Here is a 24,912-nt window from a genome sequence, read left to right as displayed (position 1 = left end):
GGGGAATTGCAGTAAAGATAAGGAAGTTATGAAAGAAAGAAGAATGGTGGAATCAGACAATTTATTAAGCAGTAAAAGACCCCCAACAAATTTTAGAGTGGGACTCAAACTCAAGTTCAAGGTCATTAACCGAATTCATACATTACAGTGAAATAGACAGTCTTCTAAAGAGAAAAGAATAGCCTCTCAAGTCCTCAGGGAAGAGGGGAGGATTCTACTTCAAGTTCCAATGTGGTTGTGGTTTACATTACCATGGTCATTACTAAAAACTAATACTCAAGTTCTAAGACATTAACCGACTTCATACATGATAGTGAAATACTCCGTCTTCTAAAGAAGAAAGAATAGCCTCTCAAGTCCTCTGGGAAGAGGGGAGGATTCTACTTCACGTTCCAATGTGGTTGTGGTTTACATTACCATGGTCATTACTAAAAACTAATACTCAAGTTCTAATACATTAACCGAATTCATACATTATAGTGAAATACTCCGTCTTCTAAAGAAGAAAGAATAGCATCTCAAGTCCTCTGGGAAGAGGGGAGGATTCTACTTCAAGCTCCAATGCGGTTGTGGTTTACATTACCATGATCATTACTAAAAACTAATACTCAAGTTCTAAGACATTAACCGAATTCATACATTATAGTGAAATACTCCGTCTTCTAAAGAAGAAAGAATAGCCTCTCAAGTCCTCTGGGAAGAGGGGAGGATTCTACTTCAAGTTCCAATGTGGTTGTGGTTTACATTACCATGGTCATTACTAAAAACTAATACTCAAGTTCTAAGACATTAACCGAATTCATACATTATAGTTAAATACTGCGTCTTCTAAAGAAGAAAGAATAGCCTCTAAGTCCTCTGGGAAGAGGGGAGGATTCTACTTCAAGTTCCAATGTGGTTGTGGTTTACATTACCATGGTCATTACTAAAAACTAATACTCAAGTTCTAAGACATTAACCGACTTCATACATGATAGTGAAATACTCCGTCTTCTAAAGAAGAAAGAATAGCCTCTCAAGTCCTCTGGGAAGAGGGGAGGATTCTACTTCAAGTTCCAATGTGGTTGTGGTTTACATTACCATGGTCATTACTAAAAACTAATACTCAAGTTCTAAGACATTAACCGAATTCATACATTATAGTGAAATACTCAGTCTTCTAAAGAAGAAAGAATAGCATCTCAAGTCCTCAGGGAAGAGGGGAGGATTCTACTTCAAGCTCCAATGCGGTTGTGGTTTACATTACCATGATCATTACTAAAAACTAATACTCAAGTTCTAAGACATTAACCGAATTCATACATTATAGTGAAATACTCCGTCTTCTAAAGAAGAAAGAATAGCCTCTCAAGTCCTCTGGGAAGAGGGGAGGATTCTACTTCAAGTTCCAATGTGGTTGTGGTTTACATTACCATGGTCATTACTAAAAACTAACACTCAAGTTCTAAGACATTAACCGAATTCATACATTATAGTGAACTACTCCGTCTTCTAAAGAAGAAAGAATAGCCTCTCAAGTCCTCTGGGAAGAGGGGAGGATTCTACTTCAAGTTCCAATGTGGTTGTGGTTTACATTACCATGGTCATTACTAAAAACTAATACTCAAGTTCTAAGACATTAACCGAATTCATACATAATAGTGAAATACTCCGTCTTCTAAAGAAGAAAGAATAGCCTCTCAAGTCCTCAGGGAAGAGGGGAGGATTCTACTTCAAGTTCCAATGTGGTTGTGGTTTACATTACCATGGTCATTACTAAAAACTAATGCTCAAGTTCTAAGACATTAACCGAATTCATATATTATAGTGAAATACTCCGTCTTCTAAAGAAGAAAGAATAGCCTCTCAAGTCCTCAGGGAAGAGGGGAGGATTCTACATCAAGTTCCAATGTGGTTGTGGTTTACATTACCATGGTCATTACTAAAAACTAATACTCAAGTTCTAAGACATTAACCGACTTCATACATTATAGTGAAATACTCCGTCTTCTAAAGAAGAAAGAATAGCCTCTCAAGTCCTCTGGGAAGAGGGGAGGATTCTACTTCAAGTTCCAATGTGGCTGTGGTTTACATTACTATGGTCATTACTAAAAACTAAAACTCAAGTTCTAAGACATTAACCGAATTCATATATTATAGTGAAATACTCCGTCTTCTAACGAAGAAAGAATAGCCTCTCAAGTCCTCAGGGAAGAGGGGAGGATTCTACATCAAGTTCCAATGTGGTTGTGGTTTACATTACCATGGTCATTACTAAAAACTAATACTCAAGTTCTAACACATTAACCGAATTTATACATTATAGTGAAATACTCCGTCTTCTAAAGAAGAAAGAACAGCCTCTCAAGTCCTCTGGGAAGAGGGGAGGATTCAACTTCAACTTCCAATGTGGTTGTGGTTTACATTACCATGGTCATTACTAAAAACTAATACTCAAGTTCTATGACATTAACCGAATTCATACATTATAGTGAAATACTCCGTCTTCTAAAGAAGAAAGAATAACCTCTCAAGTCCTCTGGGAAGAGGGGAGGATTCTACTTCAAGTTCCAATGTGGTTGTGGTTTACATTACCATGGTAATTTTTAAAAACTAATACTCAAGTTCTAAGACATTAACCGAATTCATACATTACAGTGAAATACTCCGTCTTCTTAAGAAGAAAGAATAACCTCTCAAGTCCTCTGGGAAGAGCGGAGGATTCTACTTCAAGTTCCAATGTGGTTGTGGTTTACATTACCATGGTCATTACTAAAAACTAATACTCATGTTCTAAGACATTAACCGAATTCATACATTATAGTGAAATACTCCGTCTTCTAAAGAAGAAAGAATAACCGCTCAAGTCCTCTGGGAAGAGGGGAGGATTCTACTTCAAGTTCCAATGTGGTTGTGGTTTACATTACCATGGTCATTACTAAAAACTAATACTCAAGTTCTAAGATATTAACCGAATTAATACATTATAGTGAAATACTCCGTCTTCTAAAGAAGAAAGAATAGCCTCTCAAGTCCTCAGGGATGAGGGGAGGATTCTACTTCAAGTTCCAATGTAGTTGCAGCTTACATTAACATAATCATTACTAAAAACTATAGCTTAAGACGATGCATTTCTTAGGCTGGAGGTGGATAAGGAGGGTGAACCAAATCTGACAAAATATATTCGATCACTTCAAAGAAAGTGTTATGCCCGAGTCAAACCGTAGTCATACCGGTTGTTTCAAAGCCAAGATTTGTGAATTATGAAAGCTTATCCTTGATTTTAATATCGCACTTGCACTACTCAAGCACGAATTGATATGGCAAGAAATTTATTTAAAAAGCTATATCAATGGTAAATTGGTACTATTTGCTAAGGACTACTGCTTTTTCCATCTTTTTCTTATTGATAGAAAAACTACTTTACCAAGCCTCCGTCTATTCTGATTCCCAAAAATGATGCCTTAGATCTTGATTCTGATTTGCGAGTCATAAAGATTGTGCCTGAATGTCGAACATTTCTAAGCACAGAAAATTATGAACGAAATACATTATTGGTGCTGCAATCGTACATAATTTTGCTTTAATTCAAAAATGTGACTTTAATCGGGATAGGACGTTAGCATTAAGGAATCGTCGAACTTGTACAGGTAAACTATATATAGAAATAGATACATGGTTTATTTCAGCCCACCATTAAACAACAGCATGGCAGAGTAAAGAGAAAAAAGACAATAAACAATACTTGAACAGTAAAAGATTAGATTATTTTGGCTATATACATTCATAGCTCGTATCATACATGCAGCAGCAGGAAATCATGAAAGTACTCAAGGGTCTTTTTTTAGCATCAATTTCTTGCTTTGCCACAACTTCACAAGGATCAAGGATTTTACACTTATTCAAAAGACATGAATTTCTGTCGAAGAGCGGTATACGTATTCAAAACTTCCAATAACTCCATCGCGCGGACCTAACTTTTAGTCTTTCTGTTTCTGTGAAGAATTCCCAAAGCAGAGAAAGGTAAAGGACATGTAACAAGGGTGTAACTCCAGCATTTTTATTGGAGGGTGGGGGGAGGCCAACAGGGATCCATATCTGGATAGTCAACGGGGCATTGACTATATAATAATGTTTTCTCCAAATTATTGGGGGTAACTACCCCCTTGCCCCCCTCCTCCGAACGACGCCCCTGTGTGGTAATGCCGCTGCTCTATATAGCCTCGCCAATTTGCCGATATGTTTGCCAGAATAGATAGGTCAAGTATTATGAAAGAGCCCAAAACGATAAATCATCTTTTACTATCAAAATGTCCATTCTTGAACAGTTGCTTAGATATTCGAAGGCTTAAAATATCTAATTAATATGCTTTGATAGATTGCCATGAATCAAAAAGCGAAATGAACAGTCAGCGTTGTCAAAGCCAAGAGATGCAGTTTAAGGGTTCAAAATTCAATATTTTTGGAAGTGCTTACTTCAAATTTAGGTAATAGTTTGACGAACAAAAATAATTTGGGGCCATATGCCATATTTCTGCATCGATTTCCGAGCATTTGTTTACTTTCAAGCTAGATCCATTATCATCCTTTGCGTGAGATTGCGACATCTGTAGGAAACAGAAAACTAGTATAATGGACCTTTTTCTTAAAACAGACTACATAATTGGAATAATGCAACAAAGTAGAGGTAAGATTCAAACAGAAAATACCGTACACTTTAAGTGTTGATTAGGAAGAAACTTACCTTTTCATGAACCCAATCAACAGCTGATCTAACATCTTGAAACATGGATTTGTAGGACATGTACAAATCCCCCATACGAACTCCATGAAGCTCTCTGAAGAGAAGAAAACAAAGTTACATCTTTTGGGATTTAATCTTTAAGGAATGAAACATTAAACTAAAAATATAATTATTTGTCGACCTTATGGAAAAAGGAACTTGTAACAGCCAAAACTTCTCTTTCGTCACTAATCCAAACCAATCCCTAGATCAGTGGTTCCCAAACTGTGGTACGCGTACCCCTTGGGGGTACGTAAAACATTTTAAGGGGTACACGGCCGGCCAACAAAAAATTAAACAACCCTTTAACTCTAGGACTGGCAATTTTATTTATATTTTGGCTATTGTTTACTTAGTACCGATGACTGGGAAGGGGTATCTAAAATGTTTTGTGGGTAAAAAGGGGTACAGTGCCTAAAGAAGTTTGAGAACCACTGCCTTAGATAATATTAGCCGTTAAGCAAAATAATATTGTTACCTTTACTATCATAATAAAATAATGGCAAAAAGAACTTGGGATAGACAAACACATCTCTGTGGCCACTAATCTAAACCAATCCCCTAGATAATAATAGTCGTTACGCAAAAGAATATTGTTCCTTCATTACCATTATAAAATAATAGCAAAAAGAACTTGGGATTGCCAAAACATCTCTGACACCACTAATCTAAACCAATCCCCTAGATAATAATAGTCGTTAGGCAAACTAATATTGTTACCTTTATTACCATTATAAAATAATGGCGAAAAGAACTTGGGATTGCCAAAACATCTCTGTCGCCACTAATCTAAACCAATCCCATGGATAATAATAGTAGTTAGGCAAAATAATGTTGTTACCTTTATTACCATTGTAAAATAATGGCAAAAAGAACTTGGGATTGCCAAAACATCTCTGTCGCCACTAACCTAAACCCATCCCCAAGATAATAATAGTCGTTAGGGCAAAATAATATTGTTATCTTTATTATCATTATAAAATAATGGCAAAAAGAACTTGGGATAGCCAAAACATCTCTGCCGCCACTACTCTAAACCAATCCCCTAGATAATAATAGTCGTTAGGCAAAAAGAACTTGGGATTGCCAAAACATCTCTGTCACCACTAACCTAAACCAATTCCCAAGAGAATAATAGTCGTTAGACAAAATAATATTGTTACCTTTATTACCATTGTAAAATAATGGCAAAAAGAACTTGGGATTGCCAAAACATCTCTGTCGCCACTAATCTAAACCAATCCCCTAGATAATAATAGTCGTTAGGCAAAAAGAACTTGGGATTGCCAAAACATCTCTGTCACCACTAACCTAAACCAATTCCCAAGAGAATAATAGTCGTTAGACAAAATAATATTGTTACCTTTATTACCATTGTAAAATATTGGCAAAAAGAACTTGGGATTGCCAAAACATCTCTGTCGCCACTAATCTAAACCAATCCGCTAGATAATAATAGTCGTTAGGCAAAAAGAACTTGGGATTGCCAAAACATCTCTGTCACCACTAATCTAAACCAATTCCCAAGAGAATAATAGTCGTTAGGCAAAATAATATTGTTACCTTTATTACCATTGTAAAATAATGGCAAAAAGAACTTGGGATTGCCAAAACATCTCTGTCGCCACTAATCTAAACCAATCCCCTAGATAATAATAGTCGTTAGGCAAAAAGAACTTGGGATTGCCAAAACATCTCTATCGCCACTAATCTAAACCAATCCCCTAGATAATAATAGTCGTTAGGCAAAAAGAACTTGGGATAGCCAAAACATCTCTGCCGCCAATAATATAAAACAATCCCCTAGATAACAAGAGCCGTTAGGCAAAAAGAACTTGGGATTGCCAAAACATCTCTGTCGCCACTAATCTAAACCAGTCCCCTAGATAATAATAGTCGTTAGACAAAAAGAACTTGGGATTGTCAAAACATCTCTGCCGCCACTAATCTAAACCAATCCCCTAGATAATAATAGTCGTTAGGCAAAATAATATTGTTACCCTTATTACCATTGTAAAATAATGTCAAAAAGAACTTGGGATAGCCAAAACATCTCTGCCGCCACTAATCTAAACCAATCCCCTATATAATAATAGTCTTTAGGCAAAAAGAACTTGGGATTGCCAAAACATCTCTGCCGCCACTAATCTAAACCAATCCCCTAGATAATAATAGTCATTAGGCAAAAATAACTTGGGATTGCCAAAACATCTCTGTCACCACTAATCTAAACCAATTCCCAAGAGAATAATAGTCGTTAGGCAAAGTAATATTGTTACCTTTATTACCATTGTAAAATAATGGCAAAAAGAACTTGGGATAGCCAAAACATCTCTGCCACCACTAATCTAAACCAATCCCCTAGATAATAATAGTCGTTAGGCAAAAAGAACTTGGGATTGCCAAAACATCTCTGTCGCCACTAATCTAAACCAATCCTCTAGATAATAATAGTCGTTAGGCAAAAAGAACTTGGGATTGCCAAAACATCTCTGTCACCACTAATCTAAACCAATTCCCAAGAGAATAATAGTCGTTAGGCAAACTAATATTGTTAACTTTATTAACACTGTAAAACAATGGCAAAAAGAACTTGGGATAGCCAAAACATCTCTGCCGCCACTAATCTAAACCAATCCCCTAGATAATAATAGTCGTTAGGCAAAATGAACTTGGGATAGCCAAAACATCTCTGCCGCCACTAATCTAAACCAATCCCCTAGATAATAATAGTCGTTAGGCAAAATAATATTGTTACCCTTATTACCATTGTAAAATAATGGCAAAAAGAACTTGGGATAGCCAAAACATCTCTGCCGCCACTAATCTAAACCAATCCCCTAGATAATAATAGTCGTTAGGCAAAAAGAACTTGGGATAGCCAAAACATCTCTGCCGCCACTAATCTAAACCAATACCCTAGATAATAATAGTCCTTAGGCAAAAATAACTTGGGATTGCCAAAACATCTCTGTCACCACTAATCTAAACCAATTCCCAAGATAATAATAGTCGTTAGGCAAAATAATATTGTTACCTTTATTACCATTGTAAAATAATGGCAAAAAGAACTTGGGATTGCCAAAACATCTCTGTCGCCACTAATCTAAACCAATCCCCTAGATAATAATAGTCGTTAGGCAAAAAGAACTTGGGATAGCCAAAACATCTCTGCCACCACTAATCTAAACCAATCCCCTAGATAATAATAGTCGTTAGGCAAAAAGAACTTGGGATTGCCAAAACATCTCTGTCGCCACTAATCTAAACCAATCCGCTAGATAATAATAGTCGTTAGGCAAAAAGAACTTGGGATTGCCAAAACATCTCTGACACCACTAATCTAAACCAATTCCCAAGATAATAATAGTCGTTAGGCAAATTAATATTGTTACCTTTATTACCATTGTAAAATAATGGCAAAAAGAACTTTGGATAGCCAAAACATCTCTGCCGCCACTAATCTAAACCAATCCCCTAGATAATAATAGTCGTTAGGCAAAAAGAACTTGGGATAGCCAAAACATCTCTGCCACCACTAATCTAAACCAATCCCCTAGATAATAATAGTCGTTAGGCAAAATAATATTGTTACCCTTATTACCATTGTAAAATAATGGCAAAAAGAACTTGGGATAGCCAAAACATCTCTGCCACCACTAATCTAAACCAATCCCCTAGATAATAATAGTCGTTAGGCAAAAAGAACTTGGGATTGCCAAAACATCTCTGACGCCACTAATCTAAACCAATCCCCTAGATAATAATAGTCATTAGGCAAAATTAACTTGGGATTGCCAAAACATCTCTGTCACCACTAATCTAAACCAATTCCCAAGAGAATAATAGTCGTTAGGCAAAATAATATTGTTACCTTTATTACCATTGTAAAATAATGGCAAAAAGAACTTGGGATAGCCAAAACATCTCTGCCACCACTAATCTAAACCAATCCCCTAGATAATAATAGTCGTTAGGCAAAAAGAACTTGGGATTGCCAAAACATCTCTGTCGCCACTAATCTAAACCAATCCGCTAGATAATAATAGTCGTTAGGCAAAATGAACTTGGGATTGCCAAAACATCTCTGTCACCACTAATCTATACCAATTCCCAAGAGAATAATAGTCGTTAGGCAAATTAATATTGTTACCTTTATTACCATTGTAAAATAATGGCAAAAAGAACTTGGGATAGCCAAAACATCTCTGTCGCCACTAATCTAAACCAATCCCCTAGATAATAATAGTCGTTAGGCAAAAAGAACTTGGGATAGCCAAAACATCTCTGACACCACTAATCTAAACCAATCCCCTAGATAATAATAGTCTTTAGGCAAAAAGAACTTGGGATAGCCAAAACATCTCTGTCTCCACTAATCTAAACCAATCCGATAGATAATAATAGTCGTTAGGCAAAAAGAACTTGGGATTGCCAAAACATCTCTGTCACCACTAATCTAAACCAATTCCCAAGAGAATAATAGTCGTTAGGCAAAGTAATATTGTTACCTTTATTACCATTGTAAAATAATGGCAAAAAGAACTTGGGATAGCCAAAACATCTCTGCCTCCACTAATATAATCCAATCCCCTAGATAATAATAGTCGTTAGGCAAAAAGAACTTGGGATTGCCAAAACATCTCTGACGCCACTAATCTAAACCAATACGCTAGATAATAATAGTCGTTAGGCAAAAAGAACTTGGGATTGCCAAAACATCTCTGTCACCACTAATCTAAACCAATTCCCAAGAGAATAATAGTCGTTAGGCAAAGTAATATTGTTACCTTTATTACCATTGTAAAACAATGGCAAAAAGAACTTGGGATTGCCAAAACATCTCTCTCGCCACTAATCTAAACCAATCCCCAAGATAATAACAGTCGTTAAGCAAAATAATATTGTTACCTTTATTACCATTATAAAATAATGGCAAAAAGAACTTGGGATAGCCCAAACATCTCTGTCACCACTAATCAAAACCAATCCCTCTGATCAAAATCTATGGTCGTTACTAGGGATTTAAATAATAAAATAAAAGGAAGTAGAAAAGAAATAGAAATATAAAAAAAATAAGATAACAGAAAAAAGAAAGAGAAAATAGAAACAGAAATAAACAGAAATTGAATAGATAAAATACATAATAGGGGTAAAACTTGTGGCTCTGATTCCCAATTCCTACTATCTTGAAAGTATGCCAAAACAAGTATGCCATTATATATATATATATATATATATATATATATATATATATATATATATATATATATATATATATATATATATATATATATATATATATATATATATATATATATATATATATATATATATATATATATATATATATATATATATATATATATATATATATATATATCAGATATGAGCTAGCAAATCCCAAGAAGAACTAAATCAGACAGTCTCTGAAACAGGACAGACCTCTAGGACTTTCTGAATCACGCCTATAGAAAAAACCTGCCGACAGTAAATAAGAAATTTAAACCCAAGAACTTGTTCTGATAAAATTACTGAAAATTGAAATAGTTCGTTACAGCATTTGTAAAAGGATGACCCAACTTTCATGTTTGCCATAATGGCATTATTACCTTTATTTTTTAAATTACAAACCATTGAAGACGGAATGGTTTAAGATTCATAGTTTTAAATGCTTTATTACACGAAATTTTTGTCGTACGGTATTGATTTTTTTAATATGTTATCTACAGCATATTTCTTTCTACAAACGTAACTTAGAAAACTTTTAAACATTCTCTTACTAATCTGAGACTGTCTGATTTTGTTCTTCTTATAAATGGAAACGTCTACTTTGTGCGATAGCATTAGCTTTGGCTTTTTTTACTTTTATTGGTTTTTTATCTTCATCTTGCGGTTGAAAAGGGGTTCCAGATGTGGTTTCGAAATATTGTGTGAACATACATAAATAAATCGAAATATAAAATATAGAAATAACAGAAATATAGTAATAATATAAATTATAATAGATATATAAAAATAGAAATAATAGAAATATAGAAATATAAAAATATTTCTTTACTGTGTGAAGTCACTGTCCTCAATAAAAATATGTCATTGTTTATGCATAATTTTTCGATTATTTACTATGCAAAAACAGAAAAGTCTTATAAACTATTTTGGAAAACAAATATTATTATAACAAGTCCGAATTACTAAATATTTTGACCTTTACTTAAATGAAAACTTACTTTCGAATGCTTTGAAACTATAAAGCATGAACTTTGTCTAGTTCATTACTGAGCGTTTCTTACGTCATGCGAGTATTATTTTTCAATTAAAATTCCTATTTTAAAAAAAATACAAAGAATGGCTAGAAAGTTTATCTGTTTGGGCTAAACAAATATTGACTTAATAATAAGAAATATTTATATGGCGGTTTCTACTAAAGCTTCCTGTGACATAAAAGACATGAAAGAAGGTGCATATGTCATATTTTTTTTTCTTTTTTATAACAAAGGTCTTTCATTAATATAGTCTTTTAATGTATATAAATATCACACGCTACTTACCGCTTATATTCAGGCGATGAAACAAAGAAATCAATTAGACAAGCTAGAATATAAGTTTCTGGAAGATTGAACAATGTATTCAAAACATAAACCCGAGATTCATCTAACTGAAGAAACCGGTTAGGATAAATATCGTATACTTCGGCCCTAGAAAAAAAGAAACAAAGATAGGTCACAACATTCCTTATACTAGCTATCATAAAAAGAGGGTTTTTAATCAGGGGTACCAAAGAATATAACTATTAAAAAAATTATGGTAATATGCCAAATCCGGAAAAAAGAAGAAAATTATCAAGACACGATATGCTATAGTTTTTCCAATTATCTTTACTAACAGAAACATTTTCGTTGCTGCTGGTAAGCTTTTAAGTTTAACAAACATGATAATGAAAATCAAAACAAAGAGTCAAAAATATAAGAAAAGTTCATTTTCAGGTGAAATTTCTTCTCAGGGGGAATTCCTTGTGAAATACAAAGTGATATATAAATTAACTAGCTAAAGAACCTGATGAAAAAAAATGTAAAAAAGAAAAGATTTCTTATCGTTTAGTCCTTTGTGAAGAACGGAAAAAAATTACCCATTCCCCCAAATACAAAACTCCAAGGAAAGCATTTCGTGAAAAATTCAACTCGGCCCCGTCGCCGCGAGACAAAACAGGTTTGTTTAACAAAATAAGTCTCTAATAGTTAAAAACCCTGGAGAAATCATTACTCGTTTTATAGGTGAGAGTACTGTAAACTGGGACGCAATATGAAATGGCTCCAATGAAATGGACCCAATATGAAGTCGCCTTTCTTCCATCTAGAAATCTTTTAAAAAAATCTGTAGAGGACATTTAGCATTACTAGTCTAATGTTCAACCATCCGGATCAATAATTGTGCTATGTTACAATTTTGTTTTTGAATAAACCTACCTCAAAATGTGGGCAATACCCCCCAAAGTTTGGCCTTTAGTTTTTTTGTTTTTATTATTTTTTGGCTCAGTGGAGTCTAGTGCTTATGGTATTAAACGACAGCCAAATCATCTAGTCATGTTCTGTAGCCGTCTTGTGGCAAAATATTGAGAAGAAAAAAAAATCACCCGTGATTCTGTAGATTGGTGCCCTCTGGTAAACAGTGGGACACAAAGAAATGGTACACACTGGGAAACGTACATGTCCAAAATGTGGACAATACCCCCCCCCCCTCAAAGTTTGGCCTTTAGTTTTTCTGTTTTTATTATTTTTTGGCTCAGTGGAGTCTAGTACTTATTATATTTAACGACAGCCAAATCATCTGGTCATGTTCTGTAGCCGTCTTGTGGCAAAATATTGAGAAGAAAAAAAAATCACCCGTGATTCTGTAGATTGGTGCCCTCTGGTAAACAGTGGGACACAAAGAAATGGTACACACTGGGACTTGTCCGAGTATGTTCCTTTCAGAGAAACTTGAGGGGAGAGAAGAACTAATTCAAAAGGTACTATGAGTATCCGAATTATCCAAAGGGCGTATGTACAATATTCCATGAAAAAAGGGGGGTACGTTGGAACTTGCAGATTATGTTATTGGGGGCATTGAACTAAATCAAAAGGCATTATGCCCATCGAAGTTTTTCATAAAGGCGTATTTATAGTCTCTCAGGAATGAATAAAGGTATTAAGTTGAAAATTTCAGGACATTTTGATGGAAATTTATAACTGAATATGGATGGTTCCATATTTATGCTAAATATGGTGTTCATGACTATCAAAGAAGCTCATATGAGTCAATAACTTATAGAAGCAAGCAAGATGTGCTATAATTTCACAAGTTAAAAGTAGAGATGACCCTAAAGCTCCGACGATTACACCACCCCTTCGAATCCCGATCCGGACACTTTTTTTTAAAACTCCCACGATCACCACGTGGTTTATGGTCCAAATATGGGCATGGAATCCCTAGAGAGAATGATTGCGTAATCGGTCAATGACCTCTTTCTCCAGGTGTGTTTTTGGCACGCCCTCAGCGAATGTTGTTGTTATTGTTTTGAACAGAGTAATTAGAGAGAACACGTGGTTAATGGGATCAATGTTGTTGTCGTTTCCGAGCCAACTTTCTTTTCTGGTCAGTCTAGAGTTGGCAGTCATTAATCAAATTGTTTCCAGGGAGTGTCTGACAGATGACGTCAAGTTAATTAATGTCTTTGGAGTTCGACCAGAATTGTCTCCGAGACAAAGTTTTGATCATACATGACAGATGATGTCATGATTGATTGATTGACACGAAAGGGGAATTAATTTGTTGTTCTAAAGAGAATTGATTCACGAAAGGGAAATTAATTTGTTGTTTCTAACAAGAGAATCGTTTCCGAGCAGACGTATTGATCTTAGCGCGCGAAAAGGTTTCCAAATAATTTGAAATGCATTGGCGCAGAGATGCCAAACAAAAGGAACATGCCGAAATTCCGTTTAGGGATAATTTTGGCGAAACCGTTTTAGCTATTTTATGGAACTATTTCGGCGAAACAGCTAGAGACATTTTAAAGGGTGATTTTTGAAGAGATTTTGGAAGAGGTTTTGAGTGTGGTCGTTATAATACACAAGTTGTATTTTAACAGTGTTGTGAGGTCCTCTACCCCAACCCCAAAGGCTTCTCATACCCCACCCCAACCCCGAAGGAAGCCCCCGGGCCTCAAAGGCCCCCCAAGGTCTCAAAGGGCCACCGGAGCCCCCAAAGGCCCACCCAGACCCTCAAAGGCCATCCCCGGGTCCCCCAAAGGCCCATCGAGCTCCCGAAGGACCAACGGGATCCCAAAGGCTCTCCACCGGTCCCCAAATGTCCCCCAGGCCCTCAACTGCCCTCCCTGTGCCCCGAAGGAAGCCCCACCGGCCACCCAAAGGCCCCCCAAGGTCTCAAAGGGCCTCCGGAGCCCCCAAAGGCCCACCCAGACCCCCAAAGGCCATACCCGAGCCCCAAAGGCCCTCCCCCGGCTTCCAAAGGCCCTCCCTCGGTCCCCAAAGGTCCCCCAGGCCCCCAACTGGCCCCCGGACCACCAAAGGCCATCCCCGGGTCCCCCAAAGGCCCATCGAGCTCCCGAAGGACCAACGGGATCCCAAAGGCCCTCCACCGGTCCCCAAATGTCCCCCAGGCCCTCAACGGCCCGCCCTGTGCCCCGCAGGAAGCCCCACCGGCCACCCACAGGCCCCCCAAGGTCTCAAAGGGCCTCCGGAGCCCCCAAAGGCCCACCCAGACCCCCAAAGGCCATCCCCCCGCCCCCCAAAGGCCCTCCCCAGGCTTCCAAAGGCCCGCCCACGGTCCCCAAAGGGCCCCCAGGCCCCCAACTGGCCCCCGGACCACCAAAGGCCATCCCCGGGCCCCCCAAAGGCCCATCGAGCTCCAGAAGGACCAACGGGATCCCAAAGGCCCTCCACCGGTCCCCAAATGTCCCCCAGGCCCTCAACTGTCCCCCCGGACCCTCAAAGGCCCCCCCCAAGCTCCCAAAGGGCCACCGGTCCCCAACTGTCCCCCAGGCCCCCAACTGTCCCCCCGGACCCTCAAAGACCCCCCAAGCTCTCAAAGGGCCACCGGCGCCCCCAAAGGCCCCCCCAGACCCCCAAAGACCATCTCCGGGCCCCCCAAAGGCCCATCGAGCTCCCAAAGGACCAACGGGGTCCCCAAGGGCCTCCACCGGCCCCCAACTGTCCCAAATGCCCTCCCATGGTCCTCAAAGGTCCCCCAGGCTCCCAAAGGGCCACCGGCGCCTCAAAGGCCCTCCCCTGGTCCCCAAATGTCCCCCAGGCACCCAAAAGCCCACCCCGACCCCCCACTGCCCTCCCCGGCCCCCCAAGCCCCTCCCCCGGGCCCCAAAGGGCCCCCCCCGCTCCCCAAGGACCAATCGGTCCTCATGGGACCCACAGACCCTCAAAGGCTCTCCCCGAGCACCCGTCTTTCGTTGATGTGAGTTGTCTGAAATCTATGATTTGGGATGTGTAGTTTGCTATTTCAGGCTTTTCTGAGCAGGATTTCTTAGCCATTCGTAGGTATGTGTTGACTGAAACCAATACTTTGGGATGATTAGTTTGCTATTTCAGGCTTTTATGAGCTAGGTTTCATAGCCTTTCGTTGGTGTGTGTTGAGTTAAACTTATGATTTGGGATATGTAGTATGCTTTTTGGACTTTTCTGAGTTGGATATCTTAGTCTTTCATAGGTGTGTGGTGTCTGAAACCTATGATTTGGGATGTGTAGTTTGCTATTTTCGACTTTTCTGAGCTGGATTTCTTAGCCTTTCATAGGTATGCGTTGTCAGAAAATTATGATTTGGGATGTATAGTTTGCTATTTCAGGCTTTTCTGAGCTAAGGTTTTCTAGTATTTCGTAGGTGAATGTTGTCTGAAACCAATAGTTTGGGATGAATAGTTTGCTATTTTTGACTTTTCTGAGCTACGTTTCTTAGTCTTTCGTTTGTGTGTGTTGACTGAAACAGATGATTTGGGATATGTAGTTTGCTATTTTTGACTTTTCTGAGCTGGATTTCTTAGTCTTTCATAGGTGTGTGTTGTATGAAACCTATGATTTGGGATGGGTGGATTGCTACTTTTGACTTTTCTGAGATGGATCTCTTAGCCTTTCATAGGTGTTTGTTGTCTGAAACCTATAGTTTGGGATGACTAGTTTGCTATTTTTGACTTTTCTGAGCTAGGTTTCTTAGCCGTTCATAGGTGAGTGTTGTCTGAAACCTATGATTTGGGATATGTAATTTGCTATTTCCAACTTTTCATAACCGGATTTCTTAGTCTTTCGTAGGTGTGTAGTGTCTGAAACCTATGATTTGGGATGTGTGGGTTGCTATTTTTTTGAATTTTCTGAGCTGGATTTCTTAGCCATTCGTAGGTGTGTGTTGACTGAAACCTATGATTTGGGATGGTTAATTTGCTATTTTTGACTTTTCCGAGCTAGATTTCTTAACCTTTCATATGTTTGCTCTTTCATAATGTTATGTTTTGTGAGTTATAATTTTCTTTTTGGACTTTACGGAGCTAGGTGTCATAGTCGCTCATTTGGGTTTGTTGTCTGAAACTTCGAGTTTTTGATGAGTAGTTGGATATTTCAGACTTTTCTGAGCTAAGGTTTCTTAGTATTTCATAGGTGAATGCTGTCTGAAACTTATGATTTGGGATATTTAAATTACTATTTCGGTCTTTTCTGAGTTAGAGTTCTTAGTCTTTCATAGGTGTGTAGTGTCTGAAACCTATGATTTGGGATGTGTAGTTTGATATTTTCGACTTTTCTGAGCTAGGTTTCTTAGCCTTTCATAGGTATGTGTTGTCAGAACATTATGATTTGGGATGTGTGGGTTGCTATTTCAGGCTTTTCTGAGCAGGATTTTTTAGCCATTCGTAGGTGTGTGTTGACTGAAACCTATGATTTGGGATGGTTAATTTGCTATTTTTGACTTTTTCTGAGCTAGATTTCTTAGCCTTTCATAGGTGTGTCCTTTCAGAAAATTATGATTTGGGAGGTATAGTTTGCTTTTTGGACTTTTCATAGCTAGGATTCTTAGTCACTCATAGGTGTTTGTTGTCTGAAACTTCGAGTTTGGGATGAGTAGTTGGCTATTTCAGACTTTTCTGAGCTAAGGTTTCTTAGTATTTCGTAGGTGAATGCTGTCTGAAACTTATGATTTGGGATATGTAAATTACTATTTCGGGCTGTTCTGAGTTGGATTTCTTAGTCTTTCATAGGTGTGTGATGTCTGAAACCTATGATTTGGGATGTGTAGTTTGCTATTTTCGACTTTTCTGAGCTAGGTTTCTTAGCCTTTCATAGGTATGTGTTGTCAGAAAATTATGATTTGGGATGTGTAGTTTGCTATTTCAGGCTTTTCTGGGCTAAGGTTTTCTAGTATTTCGTAGGTGAATGTTGTCTGAAACCTATAGTTTGGGATGAGTAGTTTGCTATTTTTTAGTTTTCTTAGCTAGTTTTATTAGTCTATAGTTGTTGTGTGTTTACTGAAACATATGATTTGTGATACTTAGTTTGCTATTTTTGACTTTTCTGAGCTGGATTTATTATCCTTTCCTAGGTGTGTGTTGACTGAAACCTATGATTGGGATGTGTGGTTTGCTATTTTTGTCTTTTCTGAGCTAGATTTCTTAGCCATTCATAGGTGAGTGCTGTCTGAAACTTGTGATTTTAGATGGTTAATTTGCTATTTCCGGCTTTTATTAGCTAGGTTTCATAGCCTTTCATAGGTGTGTGTTGTCACAAAATTACGATTTGGGATGTGTAGTTTGCTATTTGAACTTTTCAGAGCTAGGATTCTTAGTCCATCATTGGTGTTTGTTGTCTGAAACCAATAGTTTGGGATGACTAGTTTGCTATTTCAGGCTTGTTCATTTTGAATTTCTGTCATGAAATGCAAGAGTTGGAAAATTAGGGTCCTAGTCCACCAGCTCAGTATTAGGATCCCAGTCCACCAGCCTAAACGATGGAAATTCACTAGCTCAGAATTGGGGTCTTAGTCCACCAGCCTGAATGGTGGAAATCCACTAGCTCAATATTGGGGTCTCAGTCCACCAGACTGAATGGTGGAAATTCACTAACTCCGAATTAGGGTCTTAGTCCACCAGCTCGAATGGTGGAAATTCACTAGCTCAGAATTGGGGTCTTAGTCCACCAGCCTGAATGGTTGAAATTCACATTAGACGACACAAAAACTTACACACACACACAAAAAACTTACACACACAAACACAAGAAAACTCACACACACACACGCAAAAACTTACACACACACAAAAACTTACACACACACACACACACACACACAAAAACATAAAAATTCACAAGAACAAATACAACCAAAAAAAAAAAAACAATCACACACACACAAAAACACACACAAACACACACAAAACAAACACACACACACACACAAAAACACACACACACACACTAAAAAAATAACACACACAAAAAAAATTACACACACACACACACACACACACACAAACTAACAAATGAACACACCAACACACACAAAAACAAACTCAAAAAAAATTAAAAACACACACACACATATAAACAAAAAATACACACACACAGACGAAAACTAACGCACACACCACAAAACATACACACACACAAAAACTAACACATTCACACGAAAACTTACACACACACACACTAAAACTTACACACACACGTCAAAACTAACACACACACACACACACAAAAAAACACACACACACACACACAAAAAATTACACACACACACACACACACACACAAACTTACACATGCACACGAAATCTTACATTCACACAAAAACTGACATTCACACAAAAACTTACACACAAACACACACAAAACTCACAAACACACACACACACACACTAAAACTCACACACACACGCAAAAAATAACACACACAAAAAAACAAACACACACACACACACACACACACACAAAAAAAAACTAACACATGAACACAAAAAAAAACCAACACACACTAAAAAACAAATACACACACACACACACAAAAAACTTCCACACACACACACACACGAAAACTAACACACCCACACAAAAAAATACACATACAAAAAATTACACACACACACACACACACACACACACAAACTTATACAAACACCCACAAACTAAAAAAAACACAAACTTACACACACACACAAAACACAAACAAAAACACGCAAAAGCTAAGACACAAAAAAACTTACACACACACAAAAAAACTTACACCCACACGCAAAAACTTACATGCACACAAAAACTTACATGCACACAAAAACTTACACACACACACAAAAACTAAAAAACACGCACCAAAAATTAAACACAAAAACATAAACAAAAAAACAAAAACACGAAAAATTACACACACACACCAAAACTTACACACACACACACACACACAAACATACACAAACACACACACACACAAAAACTTACACAAGCACACGAAAACTTACATTCACACAAAAACCAATACAAACACACAAGAAAACTTACACGCACACGTCAAAACTTACACACACAAGAGCTTAGACACACAAAAACTTACACACATACAGACACAAAAACTGACACCCACACACACAAACTTACACACACACACACACACAAAAACTAACACACACACAAACTAACACACACACACACACACACACAAAACTTACACCCACACTCAAAAACATACACACACACACACAAAAAAACTAACACACACACACGAAAACATACGCACACACAAAAACTTACACACACTCACAAAAACTCACACACACACAAAAAATTTCACACACTCAAAAAAACATACACACACACACACACTAAAACTTATGCACACACACGAAAACTACCATATCACAGTTACATTGTCTTTATTTTTCAAATTTCATTTTGAATTTCTATCGTGAAATGCAAGAGTTGGAATATTTCAGTAGTGACTTGCTGTGCTTTACCTTCTCACAGTTACATTCTCTTGATTTTTCGAAGTTCACTTTGAATTTCTGTCATGAAATGCAAGAGTTGTAAAATTGGGGTGTTAGTCCACCAGCTCAGTATTGGGGACACAGTCCACCAGGCTGAACGGTGGAAATTCACGAGCTCAGAATTGGGGTCATAGCCCACCAGCCTGAATGGTGGAAATCCACGAGCTCAATATTGGGGTCTCAGTCCACCAGCCTGAATGGTGGAAATACACTAGCTCAGAATTAGGGTCATAGTCCACCAGCCTGAATGGTGGAAATTCACTAGCTCAGAATTGGGGTCTTAGTCCACCAACCTGAATGAGCTGAAATTCACATTAGACGAGGTTACGTGCGCACACACACACAGAGAGAGACGACTAACACACAGGGACAACACACACACAAAGAGACGACACCTAACCTTTTCCGGCGAGTATGGTTAGGTTAGGTTAGGCTAGATTAAGTTAGGTTAGGTTAAGTTAGGTTAGGTTAGCCCACGTACGCTTCACTTAGGTTAGCTTAGGTTAGGTGAGAGACAGGCAAAAAGTTAGGTGTATGATTAGGTTAGGTTAGGTTAGATTAAGTTAGGTTACGTTAAGTTAGGTTAGGCTAGGTTAGCCTACGTACGCGCGCGTACGTAGGCTAACCTAGCCTAACCTAACTTAACGTAACCTAACTTAATCTAACCTAACCTAACCTAATCATACACCTAACTTTTTGCCTGTCTCTCACCTAACCTAAGCTAACCTAAGTGAAGCGTACGTGGGCTAACCTAACCTAACTTAACCTAACCTAACTTAATCTAGCCTAACCTAACCTAACCATACTCGCCGGAAAAGGTTAGGTGTCGTCTCTTTGTGTGTGTGTTGTCCCTGTGTGTTAGTCGTCTCTCTCTGTGTGTGTGTGTGCGCACGTAACCTCGTCTAATGTGAATTTCAGCCATTCAGGCTGGTGGACTAAGACCCCAATTCTGAGCTAGTGAATTTCCACCATTCAGGCTGGTGGACTATGACCCTAATTCTGAGCTAGTGAATTTCCACCATTCAGGCTGGTGGACTGAGACCCCAATATTGAGCTAGTGGATTTCCACCATTCAGGCTGGTGGGCTATGACCCCAATTCTGAGCTAGTGAATTTCCACCGTTCAGGCTGGTGGACCGTGTCCCCAATACTGAGCTGGTGGACTAAGACCCCAATTTTCCAACTCTTGCATTTCATGACAGAAATTCAAAATGAACTTCGAAAAATCAAGAGAATGTAACTGTGAGAAGGTAAAGCACAGCAAGTCACTACTGAAATATTCCAACTCTTGCATTTCACGATAGAAATTCAAAATGAAATTTGAAAAATTAAGACAATGTAACTGTGATATGGTAGTTTTCGTGTGTGTGCATAAGTTTTCGTGTGTGTGTGTGTGTAAGTTTTTGTGCGTGTGTGTAAGTTTTTGTATGTGTGTAAGTTTTTGTGCGTGTGTGTAAGTTTTTGTGTGTGAGTCTGTTTTCGTGTGTGTGTGTAAGTTTTTGTGTGTGTGTGTGTGTAAGTTTTTGCGTGTGTGTGTAATTTTTTGTGTGTGTGTGTGTGTATGTTTTTGTGTGTGTGTAAGTTTTTGTGTTTGTGTGTGTTTGTAATTTTTTGAGTGTGGTTGTATTTTTTTGTGTGTGTGTGTGTGTGTAAGTTTTTGTGTGTCTAAGCTTTTGTGTGTGTAAGTTTTGACGTGTGTGTGTAAGTTTTCGTGTGTGTGTGTATAAGTTTTTGTGTGCATGTAAGTTTTCGTGTGCATGTGTAAGTTTTTGTGTGTGTGTGTGTGTGTGTATGTGTGTGTGTGTGTGTGTGTGCAAGTTTTGGTGTGTGTGTGTAAGTTTTCGTGTGTGTGTGTGTAAGCTTTTGTGTGTGTGTTTAAGTTTTTGTGCGTGTGTGTAAGTTTTTGTGTGTGTGTGTAAGTTTATGTGTGCATGTAAGTTTTTGTGTGAATGTAAGTTTTTGAGTGTGGGTGTAAGTTTTTTTGTTTGTGTGTTAGTTTTTGTGTGTCTAAGCTTTTGCATGTGGATATAAGTTTTTTGTGTGTTTGTGTTAGTTTGTGTGTGTATGTGTGTGTTTGTGTTTGTATTTTTGTGTGTTTGTGTGTGTGTGTGTGTGTGTGTGTATGTTTTTGTGTGTGTAAGTTTTTGTGTGTGTGTGTAAGTTTTCGTGTGTGTGTGTGTGTGAAGTTTGTGTGTGTGTGTGTGTGTAAGTTTTTGTGCGTGTGTGTGTGAGTTTTTTGTGTTCTTTTTTTTGTTTTTGTGTGTGTGTGTGTGTGTGTGTGTGTATGTCTTTGTGTGTGTGTTTGTTTTTGCGTGTGTGTGTGAGTTTTCGTGTGTGTGTGTGTGTGTGTGTGTAAGTTTTTTGTTTGTGTGTGTGTTTAAGTTTTTTTGTGCATGTAAGTTTTTTTGTGAATGTAAGTTTTCGTGTGCATGTGTAAGTTTTTGTGTGTGTGTGTGTGTGTGTGTGTTTGTGTGTGTGTGTGTGTGTTTAAGTTTTTGTGTGTGTGTGTGTGTTAGTTTTGTCATGTGTGTGTAAGTTTTCGTGTGTATTTGTGTAATTTTTCGTGTGCATGTGTAAGTTTTTGTGTTTGTGTAAGTTTTGGCGTGTGTGTGTAAGTTTTAGTGTGTGTGTGTAAGTTTTGTGTATGTGTGTGTGTGTGTGTGTAAGTTTTTGTGCGTGTGTGTGTGTGAGCTTTTTGTGTTAATGTGTAAGTTTGTGTGTGTGTGTGTGTGTGTGTGTAAGTTTTTGTGTGTGTGTAAGTTTTGGCGTGTGTGTGTGTGAGTTTTCGTGTGTTTGTGTGTTTAAGTTTTGTGTGTGTGTGTGTGTGTGTGTTAGTTTTTGTGTGGTTGTTAGTTTTTGTGTGTATGTTAGTTTTTGTGTGAATGTGTAAGTTTTTGTGTGTGTGTGTGTGTGTAAGTTTGTGTGTGTGTGTAAGTTTTGGCGTGTGTGTGTGTGTGTTTTCGTGTGTTTGTGTGTGTAAGTTTTGTGTGTGTGTGTGTGTGTGTAAGTTTTTGTGTCGTCTAATGTGAATTTCAACCATTCAGTCTGGTGGACTAAGACCCCAATTCTGAGATAGTGAATTTCCACCATTCGAGCTGGTGGACTAAGACCCTAATTCTGAGATAGCGAATTTCCACCATTCAGGCTGGTGGACTGAGACCCCAAGAGTGAGATTGTGTAGTTCCACCATTCAGGCTGGTGGACTAAGACCCCAATTCTGAGCTAGTGAATTTCCATAGTTTAGGCTGGCGGACTGGGATCCTAATACTGAGCTGGTGGACTAGGACCATAATTTTCCAACTCTTGCATTTCATGACAGAAATTAAAAATGAACAAGCCTGAAATAGCAAACTAGACATCCCAAACTATTGGTTTCAGACAACAAACACCAATGATGGACTAAGAATCCTAGCTCTGAAAAGTTCAAATAGCAAACTACACATCCCAAATAATAATTTTCTGACAAAACACACCTATGAAAGGCTATGACACCTAGCTAATAAAAGCCGGAAATAGCAAATTAACCATCTAAAATCACAAGTTTCAGACAGCACTCACCTATGAATGGGTAAGAAATCCAGCTCGGAAAAGACAAAAATAGCAAACCACACATCCCAATCATAGGTTTCAGTCAACACACACCAACGAAAGGCTAAGAAACCTAGCTCAGAAAAGTCAAAAATAGCAAACTACGTATCCCAAATCATAGGTTTCAGTCAACATACACCAACGAAAGACTAAGAAACCTAGCTCAGAAAAGTCAAAAATAGCAAACTACTCATCCCAAACTATAGGTTTCAGACAACATTCACCTACGAAATACTAGAAAACCTTAGCTCAGAAAAGCCTGAAATAGCAAACTACACATCCCAAATCATAATTTTCTGACAACACATACCTATGAAAGGCTAAGAAACCTAGCTCAGAAAAGTCGAAAATAGCATACTACACATCCCAAATCATAGGTTTCAGACATCACACACCTATGAAAGACTAAGAAATCCAACTCAGAAAAGCCCGAAATAGTAATTTACATATCCCAAATCATAAGTTTCAGACAGCATTCACCTACGAAATACTAAGAAACCTTAGCTCAGAAAAGTCTGAAATAGCCAACTACTCATCCCAAACTCGAAGTTTCAGACAACAAACACCTATGAGTGACTAAGAATCCTAGCTATGAAAAGTCCAAAAAGCAAACTATACCTCCCAAATCATAATTTTCTGAAAGGACACACCTATGAAAGGCTAAGAAATCCAGCTCAGAAAAGTCAAAAATAGCAAATTAACCATCCCAAATCATAGGTTTCAGTCAACACACACCTACGAATGGCTAAGAAATCCTGCTCAGAAAAGCCTGAAATAGCAACCCACACATCCCAAATCTTATTGTTCTGACAAAACAGACCTATGAAAGGCTAAGAAACCTAGCTCAGAAAAGTCGAAAATATCAAACTACACATCCCAAATCATAGGTTTCAGACACTACACACCAATGAAAGACTAAGAAATCTAACTCAGAAAAGCCCGAAATAGTAATTTACATATCCCAAATCATAAGTTTCAGACAGCATTCACCTATGAAATACTAAGAAACCTTAGCTCAGAAAAGTCTGAAATAGCCAACTACTCATCCCAAACTCGAAGTTTCAGACAACAAACACCTATGAGTGACTAAGAATCCTAGCTCTGAAAAGTCCAAAAAGCAAACTATACCTCCCAAATCATAATTTTCTGAAAGAGCAAACATATGATAGGCTAAGAAATCTAGCTCAGAAAAGTCAAAAATAGCAAATTAACCATCCCAAATCATAGGTTTCAGTCAACACACACCTACGTATGGCTAATAAATCCAGATCAGAAAATTCAAAAAAATAGCAACACACACCTCCCAAATCATAGGTTTCAGACAACACACATCAAAGAAAGACTAAGAAATCCGGTTATGAAAAGTCGGAAATAGCAAATTACATATCCCAAATCATAGGTTTCAGACAACACTCACCTATGAACGGCTAAGAAACCTAGCTCAGAAAAGTCAAAAATAGCAAACTAGTCATCCCAAACTATAGGTTTCAGACAACACACACCTATGAAAGTCTAAGAAATCCAGCTCAGAATAGTAA

General features: G+C 37.9%; 1 protein-coding gene across 3 annotated transcripts in view; it reads right to left on the bottom strand.

Moving 5' to 3' along the window:
* Nt5b (5' nucleotidase B) overlaps nt 1–24,912 on the bottom strand; it is a 154,554-nt gene that overhangs the window by 75,334 nt on the left and 54,308 nt on the right. For all 3 annotated transcript variants that reach the window (XM_089103738.1, XM_089103737.1, XM_089103736.1), the window contains 2 exons: nt 11,314–11,460; nt 4,724–4,817 (listed from right to left, as the gene is read on the bottom strand). In XM_089103738.1, the coding sequence (XP_088959864.1) occupies nt 4,724–4,817; nt 11,314–11,460 (241 nt within the window). The remainder of the gene's footprint in view (nt 1–4,723; nt 4,818–11,313; nt 11,461–24,912) is intronic.

This window comes from Artemia sp. Qi Xiang Cuo, chromosome 17, assembly GCF_049724085.1.
Source record: "Artemia sp. Qi Xiang Cuo chromosome 17, ASM4972408v1, whole genome shotgun sequence".
NCBI lineage: Eukaryota > Metazoa > Arthropoda > Branchiopoda > Anostraca > Artemiidae > Artemia > Artemia sp. Qi Xiang Cuo.
This window is presented reverse-complemented; position numbering and strand designations above follow the sequence as displayed.